This window comes from Lithobates pipiens, unplaced genomic scaffold (assembly GCF_037356315.1).
Source record: "Lithobates pipiens isolate NorthernLeopardFrog02 unplaced genomic scaffold, aLitPip1_a1.2 Scaffold_18, whole genome shotgun sequence".
NCBI lineage: Eukaryota > Metazoa > Chordata > Amphibia > Anura > Ranidae > Lithobates > Lithobates pipiens.
Window position 1 is genome coordinate 190,038,454 of NW_027507758.1, and position 16,158 is coordinate 190,054,611.

At 45.3% G+C, this 16,158-nt stretch overlaps 1 protein-coding gene across 1 annotated transcript in view; it reads right to left on the reverse strand.

The window, feature by feature from the left end:
• HNRNPLL (heterogeneous nuclear ribonucleoprotein L like) overlaps positions 1-16,158 on the reverse strand; it is a 98,277-nt gene that overhangs the window by 54,439 nt on the left and 27,680 nt on the right. The window contains exon 2 of the mRNA XM_077486463.1: positions 5,218-5,336. Coding sequence (XP_077342589.1) covers positions 5,218-5,336 — 119 coding nt within the window. The remainder of the gene's footprint in view (positions 1-5,217; positions 5,337-16,158) is intronic.

The following is a 16,158-nucleotide window of genomic DNA, read 5'->3' on the forward strand; positions in this document are numbered from 1 at the left end:
GTCTCATAGCCAAGATGTCACATGACAAACATCTCATGATGGATAAAAGCAAAGAGTTCTCTGAAGACCTTCACAACCTTATTGTTGCAAAATACACTTGTGGCATTGGTTACAGAAGGATTTCTAAACTTCTGAATGTTCCAGTGAGCATTGTTGGGGCCATAATCTGGAAGTGGAAAGAACATAATTTCACCATAAACCGGCCACAGCCAGGTGCTCCTCGCAAGATTTTTGACAGAGGAGTGAAAATAATTATCAGAAGAGTTGTCCAAGAGCCAAGGACCACTAGCAGAGTGTCAGGAATCCGCCCGTTCTGCACGATCGGGTGCCCGTTCGCGCACGCGCGTTCGTGCCGCGGGTCGTCGTGGGCACGCGCGTCTCCAAGCACGAGCGGGTGCACGTCGTTCGGATGTGCGCGCGGCATACGCACGCACGAGTGCGCGTTAACGCTATTGGCGCCAGTGGCCCTTTTTAAAGGAGCAGCTGCAGTCGTTCTGTGCTGTTCGTCTGCAGCTTGTGCCTGAAGAAACCTGTTGATCTGTCTGCTACCAACCTGATACCTGACCCGGCTCCGTCTGACTCTGTTGACCTCTCCTGCTCCGACCCCGGCTTGTTTGACCTCTCTTGGACTGATTACCTGTTGCCGAACCTCTGCTTGTATCTGACACCTCTGCCAGTTCCTGCTTGCTCCTGCATCTGTACCTTGCATCCTGAAGAGCCCGCCATCCTGTCTGCAGCCTTCTCCTAGCTGCCTTCCTGCCACTGCGAGTTCCTGCTCCAGAGGATCCTCTCCTATCCAGTGCCTGCTGCTGCACCTGGCTGGACTCTCCTACCCCGCTGTGCTCCGGTCTACCTGTTCCCATTCCAGTGAGACCAGAACCAGAGCCGTAAGAGCGGTCCCCTTCCACTAAGTCAGACTCACCACCTGAAGACCATAACACAGAGAGCTTCGGAAAGACCTGGAATTAGCAGGTACAATTGTTTCAAAGAAAATAAGTAATGCACTCAACCGCCATGGCCTGTATGCACGCTCACCATGCAAGACTCCATTGCTGAAGAAAGAGCATGTTGAAGCTTGTTTAATGTTTGCTGCACAACATTTAGACAAGCCTGTGAAATACTCAGAGAATATTGTATATAACTGAAATCTTTGTATGTCATAATACACCCCATGTTTGGAGGTCAAATGGCACTGCACATCACCCCAAAAACACCATACCAAGGTGTGTGGGGCTGTTTTTCAGCATATGTTGCTGGCTAACTTTATATCATTAAAGGAAGGATGAATGGATAACTGTATCAAGACCTTGATAAAAATCTGCTGCCATCTACCAGGATGATGTAGATGAAATGAGGGTAGACATTTCAGCAAGACAATGATCCCAAATACATAGCCAAGGAAACTTTCAATTGGTTTTAAAGAAAGAAAATAAAGCTGCTACAATGGCCCAGCCAATCACCTGACTTGAATCCAATAGAAAAATCCACGGAAAGAACTAAATAAAGATCAGAGTTCATAGAAGAGGCCCATGGAACCTTCAAGATTTGAAGACTGTGTAGAAGAATGGGACAAAATCCCACCTGAGCAATGCACACGGCTAGTTTCTCCATACAGGAGGCGCCTTGAAGCTATCATTACCAACAAAAGGATTTTGTACGAAGTAATAAATACATTTCAGTTAACGTGTTCAGAACTTTTTCCCTCTATCATTCTATTTTATTACGCATAGCTTACATTTCTTTTCTTCATTTTTTTTTATTTTTTGGTTTCTTTGTCTGTATGGATTACATGGGTTGTTAATGATATGGGGTGAAAATTTTATGTCAATAGCACCTTTCTAAATTTACATAGAAAAATGGTGAGGTGTTCAATACTTATTTTACCTCCTGTATATTTTTTTAAGTTAAGGAGTCTGGATCACCAGCAGCTGTATATCCACGGTCTATTTTCCAAAATGGCAACATCACAGAAAATGAACGTAGCTTTTCTTCTGCTTAGTAACATAAAAAGTCCACTTAGTTTTAGCATACAAAATAATACAACAAGCTTGTTACCTACAGGAGGGGTGTTACAGTACTAGAGTTTTTAGGGGCGTTTTCCAACCTCAAACTGCTACAGCTCAATCGTGTGCTCTGTGTAGTTCCTTCTATTTTAAACATCTCCTGTGAGTCTACGAACCCTTTAATGCCCCTTGCATGGGACCATGACCTAAATTAGGGAGAAGAGAGAGATACATCTCCCATACAGAACCCATCCCTGGAGTCTTGGTGAGCTGCACATGTTTGCAGGTGCACACTGTAATAGGGTGCCAGTTACGATCAGATTGCATTCTGCCACTTAGTGTATTCAGGCCAAAGAGCAGCACATATTTATCTTGTTGACACCCGGAGAGGTGCCAAAGCACATGTTATGGGTTGGGAATGAGCTGAGAACAGTGTGGAGTAACAGATGCTAGTGCATACTATGGTGATTAAGGTGCAATACAGAGAAGCCAAGAGTGTGTAGCAATGTGCTGCAAGATCGGTGTGCGGTGGGATATTGATAATAAAAAAACAGTACCAGGATTTTGCTCTTGGCCCCTCTGTGTTGCATAATATATTTTTTTATATGATATTTTTGTGCATTTATATATATGTGTGTGTGTGTGTGTGTGTGTGTATGTATGTATCCTGTGCACCTGCAGTTGAAGGTCTATAAATGCTCAAGCCCAATTAATTAAAAGCAGGGTGGATAGCCATTACATTTTAAACCATTTTCAGACTAAAGCATTTTTTTTTTTTTTAAGACAACATATACCCTTACAGCACTTTAGTGGATTAGGGACAGTGTCTGCTTCTCTCATTTTTCAAAGAGACTGGGAGTCACATTGGATGCGTTTTACTAAAATAGTGGATGCTGTGCACTTAGCAAAGGGAATGTTAGCAAAAACACAAAACATGTACAAACACACATGCACATGCACAAAATAGGTAAGTCCAACATGTGCATTTTGCTTAAGGCCCCTTTCACACTGGGGCGGTTTTCAGGCACTACAGCGCTAAAAATAGCGCCTGTGTAGCGCCTGAAAAAAACGGCCCCTTTCACTCCAGTGTGAAAGCCCGAGGGGCTTTCACACTGGAGCGGTGCGCTAGCAAGACGGTGAAAAAAGTCCTGCTAGCCTCATCTTTGGAGCGGTGAAAGGAGCGGTGTATTCACCGCTCCTACCCACTGAAATCAATGGCTCAGCTCAGGTATACTGCTGGCATTTTAACCCTTTTTCGGCCGCTAGTGGGGGTTAAAACCACTATTAAAACCACGGCTAAAACCACGGTAAAGCGCCGCTAAAAATAGCATCACTTTACTGCCGACGCCCGCACCGCCCCAGTGTGAAAGGAGCCTAAGAGGGATAAAATATGGGGAAATGTTCATGTACTCTGTTGATGTTGCAAGAAACCTTGTGAGCATCTAACCTACTGTGCACCCAGCCTCTGCTTAAAGTGACACTGAAAGATATCCTTATTTTTCAAAAATCCATTCACAGCCACTACTTAAAGAATAAGTTCACCTTTCATAACATGTTACACCCATATCCAGGGTGTAAGGTTACTAAACAAGCAGCCCATACACCCCTACTTTTTTTTTTTAAAGGTGAACTTATCCTTTGATCTTGCAGCTGCTAAGGAGTCCTGGAAGTGATGGTTTGGTCCCCAGAGAGCCCTGATCTCATCAAGTCTGTCTCGGATTACATGAAGAGAGGGAAGGGTCTGAGGCAGCCTACATGCATAGACGATCTGTGATGTTTGGAACATCGTACCGGCCGAGTTTCTTCATAAACTGTGTGTTCAAGTGTACCTAGAAGAATTGCTGCTGGTGTGAAGCCAAAAGGGTAGTCACATCAAATATTGATTTGATTTAGATTTTTTCTTCTGTTTTCTCACTTTGCACTAATATTGCAACTGTTAGATTACTTAAAATAAAAAAATAAAAGATTTTTACACTCTCTACAGCATATTTTATCTATATGGATATTAGCCCCCTCCCCTAGAACCAGTAGTGTCAATGTCATTATCAGGAAATAGAGGAACGAGAGGGCACTGCACAGCTTGGGTACACATGTTCTAGAGCGGTCAACAAAGGGCTCCTTGTGTATGCATCTTCCTTTATCCATGGATCCCTAAATCCTGCTGGTTTTCATCTGTTGGGCACCCTGGGCCATGAAAAGTATGGCACAGCCCACTGCTCCTCTCTGCTGCTGCTGTGTCTCAATGATCACTATTATTCTTAATATGTGTTCTGTGTACTGCAAGGTGTAGTAAACTGTGCACAGAGAGGACTACATACAGTCAGGTAGGCTGGAGGGCTAGTGTGTCCAAATTCCTAGAGCGTTTTTGATGACATGAGCAATACTAGTGCTTGGCACATGTAATGCATCTTTTGCCAGATGACCTATGTACATTACATACACCTGACTCCAGCACTTTGTACTTTACATACTCATGACTCCTGCAATTTCTATATCACATACTCCTGGCCCCTGCACTCTGAAGTAGTCACATATTAAGACCCTCTTAAATAGTGCAAACCTACAATTCACTGCAACGCAATCAACAACCTACCTAATATTGTCTGGGTTTTCCAAGGGTGCCTCAAAATTCTACACCTCTATGGGGGGCATAAGGTAAGCTGTAAGGGGCCCCATGATTTCTAATGGCGCCCTGCAGCCTAGTAGAGACCCAGAGAACTAGTGTGCACTTCTGCCTTTGTACTACCAGAAATTCATGTCAGATGTGGGGGACTTGTGGTACAGAAGCATGCTGAGTAAATAGGAAATACTGGTTCCCTGCATCTCTGTCACACTGTGGGAAAGATGGTCATTGACTTATGGGGAGGCAAAGATCCTGTACAAAAATGTCCATTTCTGCAAGGACATAGAACACAAAGGAAAGACAGGTAAAAACAAGAACTATTCAAACACATAAAACTACAAGAAAAAAAGAAGGGGAAGAAAAAGAATAGAAAAAAAAAAGAAAAGAAAAGAAAACATTAAAAAGAAAAGAAAATTAAAAGAAAAGAAGAAAAGAAAAAAGAAAAGAAGAAGTGTGCTGACATCCCCCGGCTGACTTTTTTTTACTGCACCCCATGATCAGACAGGCTAAACCTGGCCTGGTGCGCAAATTCTGTAGGTTGAAAACACTAAGAAAAGAATCACTTTGAATTTTAACTTAAATATACATTACCATATTGTCCCAAACTTCGACAAAGCCTCCATTAGATCAGCCTCTACCACCGACTCACACAGCCCTCGCACATGGACCACAGGAGAGACCGATACTTTGTGTTGATTTCCACCTGAATCCTGAAGAAGATACAAATTGTAAATCGATTAAAACGGCGGCATTAAAAGCTCTGTATGAAGCTTTCCATTCAAGTATATGTAAAATATCACCATTCTGGCTAAAACTTATTAGACAGTATCTTACTATTCTTTTTACCATCCCCCAACTAAACAGCATAATGTAATCCCTAAGGGCTGTACCCGTGACATGCCCCCAATGCTTTGCGGCGCAAATTATACACAAAACAGCAGCACAGTGGTGTAGTGGTTAGCACTCTCACCTAGCAGTAAGAAGGTCGCTGGTTCAAATCCCAACCACGGCACTACCTGCCTGGAGTTTGCATGTTCTCCCTGCCTGTGTGGGTTTCCTCCGGGTACTCCGGTTTCCTTCCACAATCCAAAGACATGCAAGTAGGTTAATTGGCTTCTGTCCAAAATTGGCCCTAGTATATGAATGGGGACCTTGGATGATGGGCTCCTTGAGGGTAGGGACCGACATGAGTGTGCAATGTACAGGGCTAGGGACAATTGTAGACACTCACTCAGGTTGAACTGGATGGACTGGTGTCTTTATTCAACCTAAACTAACTATGAAACTATATAGCATGTCGCATTTGGTGGACGGTACTGTCGCCGTATGGCACCCATTGGAGTAAATAAGGCCACACTGTACTTCAACCGCAATGCATGAGGTTGAAGCACAGTGGACAGCATTTTGAGAGTTAAAACAGACGGTGAGGAGGTAACATATCACCTCCTCACTGCCTAACATTCAGTAAAGAGCAATCCACCATGGATTACTTTTCAAAAGGGGTAGCAACAATACCCACACATGTGAATGAGCCTTTATTGCCCTGTCGGACAGAAGTAATCATAATCAACCCTCCCCTAGGTAGTCCACCTACTGCGAATCAACTGCTGAATAAAAGTACATTTTTGTTATCACTGTCAAAACTGCAGGGGTTAAAAATTGGTTGCTTAGGCAGTGATACAAATGATTAATACACTCAGTAAGAAAAGTACAAAAGACAAAAGAATTTAGGGAGTGTCAGAAAATCAGAATGTCTGGTGTGACATATACAGATATCTTTCCAGCAGAGGTAAACAAGACATCTATTTGCAATAGATCATCTAATAAATACCCATCAGGCACTACTGTTTATTAGACACCATACAACTTTTGTTGTCCGATGTCCTTTAGATCTACCAAAATTATGTAGTGCAAGGGCCTGCCTGATTGCAAACAAATTGAAACTCTAAAGCCCCATACACACGATCGGACTTTCCGACGGGAAATGTTGGATGTGAGGTTGTTGGCGGTAAGTCCGACCGTGTGTATACTCCATCGGACAATTGTTGTCGGACTTTCCGCCAACAAATGTTGGATAGCAGGTTTTAAAATTTTCCGCGGACAAATGTCTGTTGTCGGATTTTCCGAGTGTGCGTACACAAGTCCATAAGACAAAAGTCCAAAATGCAAACACACATGCTCGGAAGCAAGGACGAGCCAGAAGCGGTCGGTCTTGTAAACTAGCATTCGTAAAGGAGAATTATCATTTGTGACGTGGCAAATTTTGAAATCTCCAAATGCAACGAACATTCTCTTCTTCAATTCTTTAATCGGATAACAAGGAAGCTGCTGTGCTGGTGATACTGATGGAGTTATTGCCAACAAATTTTAAAGGGCTTTTTTTGTGGTGATAAAGAATAATATTATTATGCTTTTTTTGGCGCAAGTTACCACACCATCATCCCGTAGTTTTTAAGATCAAAGATCAAAGATACAACTATGTTGGTGTCCCTTCTACATTGTATTTTTTTTTTATGTAACTGCCTACTCCCAAACTGTCATTTGAAGTAAAATAGCCAAGTATTATTCTCACAATTTTTTTATTGTTCATTAAAAAAAGAAAACAAATGAAATTAGACATGCTATCTTCCAATAGAACTTAACCAAAAAGTGTATTCCAAGCATCCAAAAATAAAAATAAAATATACCAAATCAAATTATTATTCAACCAAAAAAATAATGTCAAAGCAATAACTCCAAGGCCAATAATAAACAACATGTTAACTCTGCAACGGTCAAATGTCTGGTTGATGAACGGCCGTTCAGAAACAAACTGAAAAGCGCTAAATGAAAAACGCAAATCAACACTCCCCAAACTTCTACTAACACAAAATTAACAGGAGCCCAAAAGGTGGCACTAAAGAGTTGAAAAAACACGTAGTACGGCAGTACCTCAATGTTTGTTAGTCAACAATTCCTTACCGTTTGCATGCAAGACAAGTTTGGGCCAACGCCCTTCAGACAAAAGTCCACGGTTTTGTTGGCCAACAATCCGATCGTGTGTACGAGGTTTTAAGGTTTAACCTCATATTATATGGTTTTGGTAAACCTAAAAGGAAAAAAAAAAATCTACAGAAAATTGGATATAGTGTGTATCTAGCTTTACTTTCTACACACAAAACAATCCGAAAAGACCTGATAGGCAATTGAATTTTAAAACGACTCCACCAAAACAGAAAGGATTGATTGGAGTTCAACTTTAACACCTTGTACACAGTAGTAGGTTTTTTTTTCCGTTCAACCCAGCATGGCTGAACGAAAAAAAAAAACTGACAGCTCAGGAGGAGCCGCTGTACTAACTATTCAATGTTAGTACAACAATCTCCCCTGCTGTTCTACCTTGTTCTGACAAAAGGATGGCCATTGGCTGAGGCCGCGTACACACGGGCGGACTGTTCGCCCAACCTTGTTCGGCAAACAGTTTCATCAAACAGTCCGCTCAAAATTTGCATGAGCGGACTTGCCCACACACGAGCGGACTGTTTGACGAACAAGGTTGGGCAAACAGTTCGCTCAACTTTTGAAATGAACGGACTCGCCCACGTAAGGCGGAGGCAAGTCCGCCCATTTCGAGCGCGTGTACAGGTAGGCGGGGCCCGCGAAGGAGACGTCGCGGGCTCCGCCGCCTGGAATGGGCTTAAAGGGGAACCCCAACGCCGAAAAAAATCGGCGTGGGGGTTCCCCCCAAGTCCACACCAGACCCTTGTCCGAGCACGCTACCCGGCCGGCCAGGAAAGGGGGGCGAGCGAGCGCGCCCCCCCTCCTGAGCCGTACCAGGCCGCGTGCCCTCAACATGGGGGGGTGCCTTGGGGAAGGGGGGGGCCGCGCGGCCCCCCCACCCCAAAGCACCTTGTCCCCATGTTGATGAGGACAAGGGCCTCTTCCCGACAACCCTGGCCGTTGGTTGTCGGGGTCTGCGGGCGGGGGGCTTATCGGAATCCGGGAGCCCCCTTTAAGAAGGGGGCCCCCGGATACCGGCCCCCCACCCTATGTGAATGAGTATGGGGTACAATGTACCCCTACCCATTCACCTGTGAAATAAAGTACAAATAAAAACACAACACAGGGGGAAAAAATATTTTATTGCACAGCCGGGGGTCTTCCGTCTTCGGGGGTCTTCTCGCCGGACTCCTCCGCTATGTGTGTGTAGCTCTTTTGCCAGCGGAGGAGTCCGGCTTTCTTCCTCCCCGCCGCCGGCCTCTTCTCCCGACTTCGGGGGTCTTGTCCCCCTCTTCGGTTCTTCTGCCGGGCCACCGCGCCTGGTCCGGTGGCCCGGTCTTCTGTCGCCGTCTTCCGTTCTTCTGTCGCCGCCTTCGGTTCTTCTGCCGGGCCACCGCGCCTTCTTGTAGCTCTTTTACAGGCGGTGGCCCGGTCTTCTGTCGCCGTCGCCGCCTTCCGTTCTTGTTCTTCTTGTTCTTCTCCAGGCGATGTTGACACGTCGCTCCCTCCGGCCGGAATGCCAGAGCCGCCCTGCGCTGTGACTTATATAGTGACAATGGGGCGGGGTCACATGGTATATGTCACATGGGTTGATGTCACATGGTGACCCCGCCCCCTTACGATGTCATAGTCCCCATGTGACATCAACCCATGTGACCAACCCATGTGACATATACCATGTGACCCCGCCCCATTGTCACTATATAAGTGACCGCACAGCGCGTCCCCGGCATTCCGGCCGGAGAGCTCGTCGAGTCAACATCTCCAGGAGAAGAACAAGAAGAAGAACACGAACGGAAGGCGGCGACGGCGACAGAAGACCGGGCCACCGCCTGTAAAAGAGCTACAAGAAGGCGCGGTGGCCCGGCAGAAGAACCGAAGGCGGCGACAGAAGAACGGAAGACGGCGACAGAAGACCGGGCCACCGGACCAGGCGCGGTGGCCCGGCAGAAGAACCGAAGAGGGGGACAAGACCCCCGAAGTCGGGAGAAGAGGCCGGCGGCGGGGAGGAAGAAAGCCGGACTCCTCCGCTGGCAAAAGAGCTACACACACATAGCGGAGGAGTCCGGCGAGAAGACCCCCGAAGACGGAAGACCCCCGGCTGTGCAATAAAATATTTTTCCCCCTGTGTTGTGTTTTTATTTGTACTTTATTTCACAGGTGAATGGGTAGGGGTACATTGTACCCCATACTCATTCACATAGGGTGGGGGGCCGGTATCCGGGGGCCCCCTTCTTAAAGGGGGCTCCCGGATTCCGATAAGCCCCCCGCCCGCAGACCCCGACAACCAACGGCCAGGGTTGTCGGGAAGAGGCCCTTGTCCTCATCAACATGGGGACAAGGTGCTTTGGGGTGGGGGGGCCGCGCGGCCCCCCCTTCCCCAAGGCACCCCCCATGTTGAGGGCACGCGGCCTGGTACGGCTCAGGAGGGGGGGCGCGCTCGCTCGCCCCCCTTTCCTGGCCGGCCGGGTAGCGTGCTCGGACAAGGGTCTGGTGTGGACTTGGGGGGAACCCCCACGCCGATTTTTTTCGGCGTTGGGGTTCCCCTTTAAGCCCATTCCAGGCGGCGGAGCCCGCGACGTCTCCTTCGCGGGCCCCGCCTACCTGTACACGCGCTCGAAATGGGCGGACTTTCCGAGCGGGAACAGTCCGCTCATTTCGAAAGTACAGCGGACAAGCCCACACACGGGCGGACTGTTCGCTCAAACACAGTTTCAGCGGACAGTTTTTCGGAATTTCCGAAAGACATTGTCCGTCCAACTGTCCGCTGAAACTGTCCGCTGAAAGCCCACACACGAGCGGACTGTCCGCCCAAACACTGTTCAGCGGACAAGGTTGGGCGAACAGTCCGCCCGTGTGTACGCGGCCTGAGAGTGCTGATCGGCAGACTTTTTTCGGTCATGCCCCTTCCCTAGGTATGTTCTAAATGTAGGGGGAGGAGATGGGACTGATTAGGGGAGAATAGCGATCAGTGTTCATACTTAGTATGAACACACGATCTGTCACCTCTCCCCTGACAGAGCACACAAACATACCGGTTTTCGCTTTGTCACGAACGATCGCGGGTGCCCGCCTGGCACTCAGATCGGCTCCGGGCACACTGCAGGCGCGTGCGCCTTCTACAGCGTCTTAAAGGGCCAATGTACAGTTACGGCCATCAGTGCGCCGATTACAATATAGTGCCAACAGTGTCACCAATCAGAGCCCACCAGTGCCCATTAGCGATGCCAGTCAGTGCTGGCTATCAGTGCTGCCCATCAATACCCACCAGTCTCGCCTATCAGTGTCCATTAGTGCAACCTAACAGTGCCCAGTGTCACCTATCAGTGCCACCTATCAGTGCCCAGTGCGGCATATTAGTACATCCTCATCAGTGCCCACCAGTTCAGCTTATCGATGCCCATCAGTGCCGTCTCATCAGTGAAGGAGAAAAATTACTTAGTTCTGTCAGTAAATTTTGTAACCAAGTAAAAAAAAAAAAGTGATTAAATACTGTACCACCAAAAGATGTGAAGAAAACTATGAAAAATTTGTTTGGTACAGTGTCCCATTCAAAGTGCGACAGCGCTGAAAAATGGCTTGGGCAGGAAGGGGGAGTAAGTGCCCTGTAGGCAAGTGGTTAACCACTTCCCGAGCAGCGCATGCCGATGTACGTCGGCAGAATGGCACAGGCAGGCATATTGCCATACAGGTACGTCCAATCTTTAATGCTGCCCTGCCTTCGCAAGCGCGCCGCCAGCGGCGCGCTCGCGTGCTGGTCGGGTCCCCCGTGAGTCCGGTCGCGGGGCATACCCGCGATCGTCTCACGGGGCGGCTGACCGGAGAGATGCCGTTTTAAACAGCATCTCCCCGTTCTGCCTAGCAACAAGTGACGCTGATCTCTGCTCCATGTGATTGGAGCAGAGATCAGTGTTCAGAGAAAGAAACCCCAGCCCCCAACAGTTAGTAACACACTCCTAGGAACACTTAACCCCTACACTGCCACCCACTGGTTAACCCCTTCACTGCCAGTGTCATTTACACAGGAATCACTGCATTTGTATAGCAGTGATTGCTGTATAAATAACAATGGTCCCAAAAATGTGTCAAAAATGTCCGATGTGTCCGCCATAATGTCGCAGTGACAATAAAAAAACAAAAAAAAAAACAAAAAAAAAAAATCGTGAATGGCCGCCATTACTAGTAAAAAAAAATTATTAATAAAAATGCCATAAAACTATCCCCTATTTTGTAAACGCTATAACTTTTGCGCAAACCAATCAATAATTGCTTATTGTGATTTTTTTAACCAAAAATATGTAGAAGAATACGTATCAGCCTAAACTGAGGGAAAAAAATGTTTTTTTTAGATATTTTTTGGGGGATATTTATTATAACAAAAAGTAAAAGATAATGCATTTTTTAAAAAAAAATGTCGCTCTATTTTTGTTTATAGCGGAAAAAATTAAAACCACAGGGGTGATCAAATACCACCAAAAGAAAGCTCTATTTGTGGGGAAAAAAAGCACGTCAATTTTGTTTGGGAGCCATGTCGCATGACCGTGCAATTGTCAGTTAAAGCGACGCAGTGCCGAATCACAAAAAGTGGTCTGGTCTTTGGCCAGCAAAATGGTCCGGGGCTGAAGTGGTTAAGGAAAAAAAAAGGTATAATTTTAACATATGGTACTTGGTACACATTTTCTCTCCCTTCAGCATGCACATCCTGTAGACACTTTATAAACTTCCTGTGGATGTGTACATACTCCAGCAGTGGCTGAACATTGGTTTTACTGTGCCAACTACAGCACAAGGTCCCAGCACACTGCATTGGCACAGCTTTTATCACTAAAGTTTGCTAAAAGAAGCAAACTATCCATACATATACACACCTTATCGGATACACCAATGTACAGTAACTCACAAAAGTGAGTACACCCCTCACATTTTTGTAAATATTTTATTATATCTTCTCATGTGAAAACACTGAAGAAATGACACTTGTCTTTGTACTCCTCACCTAGTTGCCACCACACATGCTTGATACCATCTGAACCAAATAATCTTGGTCTCATCAGACCACAGGTTCCAGTGCTGAGAGATCCTTTTTAAATCATAATGAGAACGGAAGTCACTCAAATGGACCTGATAAAGTTTGGCCTTGGTACAGACAGAAAGTGGCACACACAGGTTAATGTGTCAATCGTTAATTCCCCACATTTGTGGCTTTTTAAATCACAATTAGTGTCTGTGTATAAATAGTCAATGAGTTTGTTAGCTCTCACATGGATGCACTAAGCAGGCTAGACACTGAGCCATGAGGAGATAGAAATGAACAGTCAAAAGACCTGCGTAACAAGGCAATGAAACTTTCCAAAGATGGAATAGGATATGAGCTATCCAAAGCCTTGAATATGCCACTCAGTACTGTTCAATCAATAAATAAGAAGTGGAAAATTTGGAGATCTTGATACCAATCCAAGATCAGGTAGATCAAGAAAGATTTCAGCCAGAACTGCCACAGGAACTGTTCGGGATACAAAGAAAAACCCACAGGTAACCTCAGGAGATTTCTCAGGCTGCTCTGGAAAAAGATGGTGTGGTTGTTTTTAAGGAGCACAATATGGTGATACTTGAACAAAAAAAAAAGCCGCATGGTCAAGTTGCCAGAAAGAATGCTTTACTGTACAAGTTCCACACAAAAAACTGGTTACAATATGCCCAACAACACCTTGACATGCCTCATAGGCTTTTTTTGTTGCATTGGCACAGTAAAGGCTTCCTTCTGGCAGTTCAACCATGCAGCTCTTTTTTGTTCAAGTATTGTTGAATTGTGTTCCTTAAAAACAACAAAACTGTCCTTTTGGAGAGCAGGCTTTAATTCTCCCACGGGTACCTGTGGGTTTTTATTTCTATCCTGAGCAACTCTTCTGCCAGCTGTGGCTGCAATTTTTCTTGGTCTACCTGACCTTGGCTTGGTATCAAAAAGGCCTCTAATTTTCCACTTCTTAAATAAGAGATTAAACAGTTCCGACTGGCATATTCAAGGCTTTTAACCACTTCAGCTCCGGACCAATAAACACCTTAAGGACCAGAGGTCTTTTTGCAATTTCGCACTGCGCTGTTTTAACTGGTAATTGCGCGGTCATGCAATATTGCACCCAAACGAAATTTGCGTCCTTTTCTTCCCACAAATAGAGCTTTCTTTTGATGGTATTTGATTGCCTCTGCGATTTTTTTTTTTTGCGATATAAATGGAAAAAGAGCGAAAATTTTGAAAAAAAAAGATATTTTCTTCTTTTTGTTATAAGAAAAATCGAATAAACTAAATTTTAGTCATACATTGAGGGCAAAATTTATTCAGCCACATGTCTTTAGTAAAAAAAATGTCAATAAGCGTATATTTTTTGGTTTGCGCAAAAGTTATAGCGTCTACAAACTAGAGTACATTTTCTGGAATTTACACAGCTTTTAATTTATGACTGCCGATCTCATTTCTTGAGGTGCTAAAATGGCAGGGCAGTACAAATCCCCCCCAAATGACCCCATTTTGGAAAGTAGACACCCCAAGGAAATTGCTGATGGGTATGTTGAGCCCATTGAATATTTTTTTTTTTTGTCCTAAGGGATTGAATAATGACAAAAAAAAAAAAAAAAAATTTTTTTTACAAAAAGTTGGCACTAAATGATATATTGCTCACACATGCCATGGTTATATGTGAAATGACACCCCAAAATACATTCTGCTGCTTCTCCCGAGTACGGGGATACCACATGTGTGGGACTTTTTGGGAGTCTAGTCGCGCACGGCACCCCGAAAACCAATCACCACCTTCAGGATTTCTAAGGGTGCAAATTTTTGATTTAACTCCTCACTACCTATCACAGTTTCGAAGGCCATAAAATGCCAAAATAGCACAAAACCCCCCCAAATGACCCCATTTTGGAAAGTAGACACCCCAAGCTATTTACTGAGAGGCATGTTGAGTCCATGGAATATTTTATATTTTGCCAAAAGTTGCGGGAATATTACAAACTTTTTTTTTTTTGCACAAAGTTGTCACTAAATGATATATTGCTCACACATGCTATGGGCAGAAGTCAAATTACACCCCAAAATAAATTCTGCTGCTTCTCCCGAGTACGGGGATACCACATGTGGGGGACTTTTTGGGAGCCTAGTTAACTAGCTACCTAGCGACACTAGCGACACTGATGCAGCGTTCAGAAAAATTATCGCTTAGTGACACTGGCAAAAGGGGGTGAAAGGGTTAACTAGCGGAAATCAGGGGGTTAAAACCATTATTGGGTAGTATATCGGGGTACCTAGCGCTATAAAAACCTGGCGGTGAACCTAAAAAAATAACTAGCTACCTAGCGACTGTAGCGACACTAATGCAGCGATCAGAAAAACGATCGCTTAGTGACACTGGCAAAAGGGGGTGAAAGGGTTAACTAGCGGCAATCAGGGGGTTAAAAACATTATTGGGTAGTATATCGGGGTACCTAGCGATATAAAAACCTGGCGGTGAACCTAAAAAAATAACTAGCTACCTAGCGACACATGCAGCGATCAGAAAAATGATCGCTTAGTGACACTGGCAAAAGGGGGTGAAAGGGTTAACTAGCGGCAATCAGGGGGTTAAAAATATTATTGGGTAGTATATCGGGGTACCTAGCGATATAAAAACCTGGCGGTGAACCTAAAAAAATAACTAGCTACCTAGCGACACTAGCGACACATGCAGCGATCAGAAAAATGATCGCTTAGTGACACTGGCAAAAGGGGGTGAAAGGGTTAACTCTAGGGGCAATCAGGGGGTTAAATCTTTATTGGGGGGTGATAGGGGGCTACCCTGGACCTAACACTAACTGTCCTGACAGTTTTTACTGTCACAACTGACACTGAATGCATTGATCAGTAAAGAAATGATCAATGCAATCAGTGACACTGTGACTGGGGGGGGGGGCGATCGGGGGGGGGATCGGGGGGGGTTTGTGTGCCTGTGTGTACCTACATGTCAGTGTAGTGTTGGTGCACACTTACTTTTACTCTTCTCCTCGTAGTCCGGTCAAAAAGACCGCCCCGAGGAGAATGACATCACTTCCTCCTTCCTGTGTAAACAATACACAGGGGAGGAAGCTTCTCATTGGCCAGGAGCGATCCAGAGGGGGTGGCCGAAAACCAACGGCCATCCCCTCATCACGGAGCGCTCCTGGACCGAATCGGACCGCCGTAACCAGCGGGAGGGGGTCCGATCGGACCCCCCACCCGCTGGAAGGCAATCACGTAGATGTACGTGATTGTGCCTGCCTGTGCCATTGTGCTGACGTACAATGGCAATACGGCGGTCCTCAAGTGGTTAATATATTTTTATATCCTTTTTCATCTTTGTAAAGTTTCATTACCTTGTTACGCAGGTCTTTTGACTGTTCTTTTCTACCTATTCATTTTCCACAAATGTGGAAAATTAACCTTTATTTGCCATTTTAATTTGTGTGTGCCACCTTCTATGTCTGTACCAAGGCCAAACATTCCAGGGTATGTAAACTTTTATCAGGGCCATTTGGGTGATT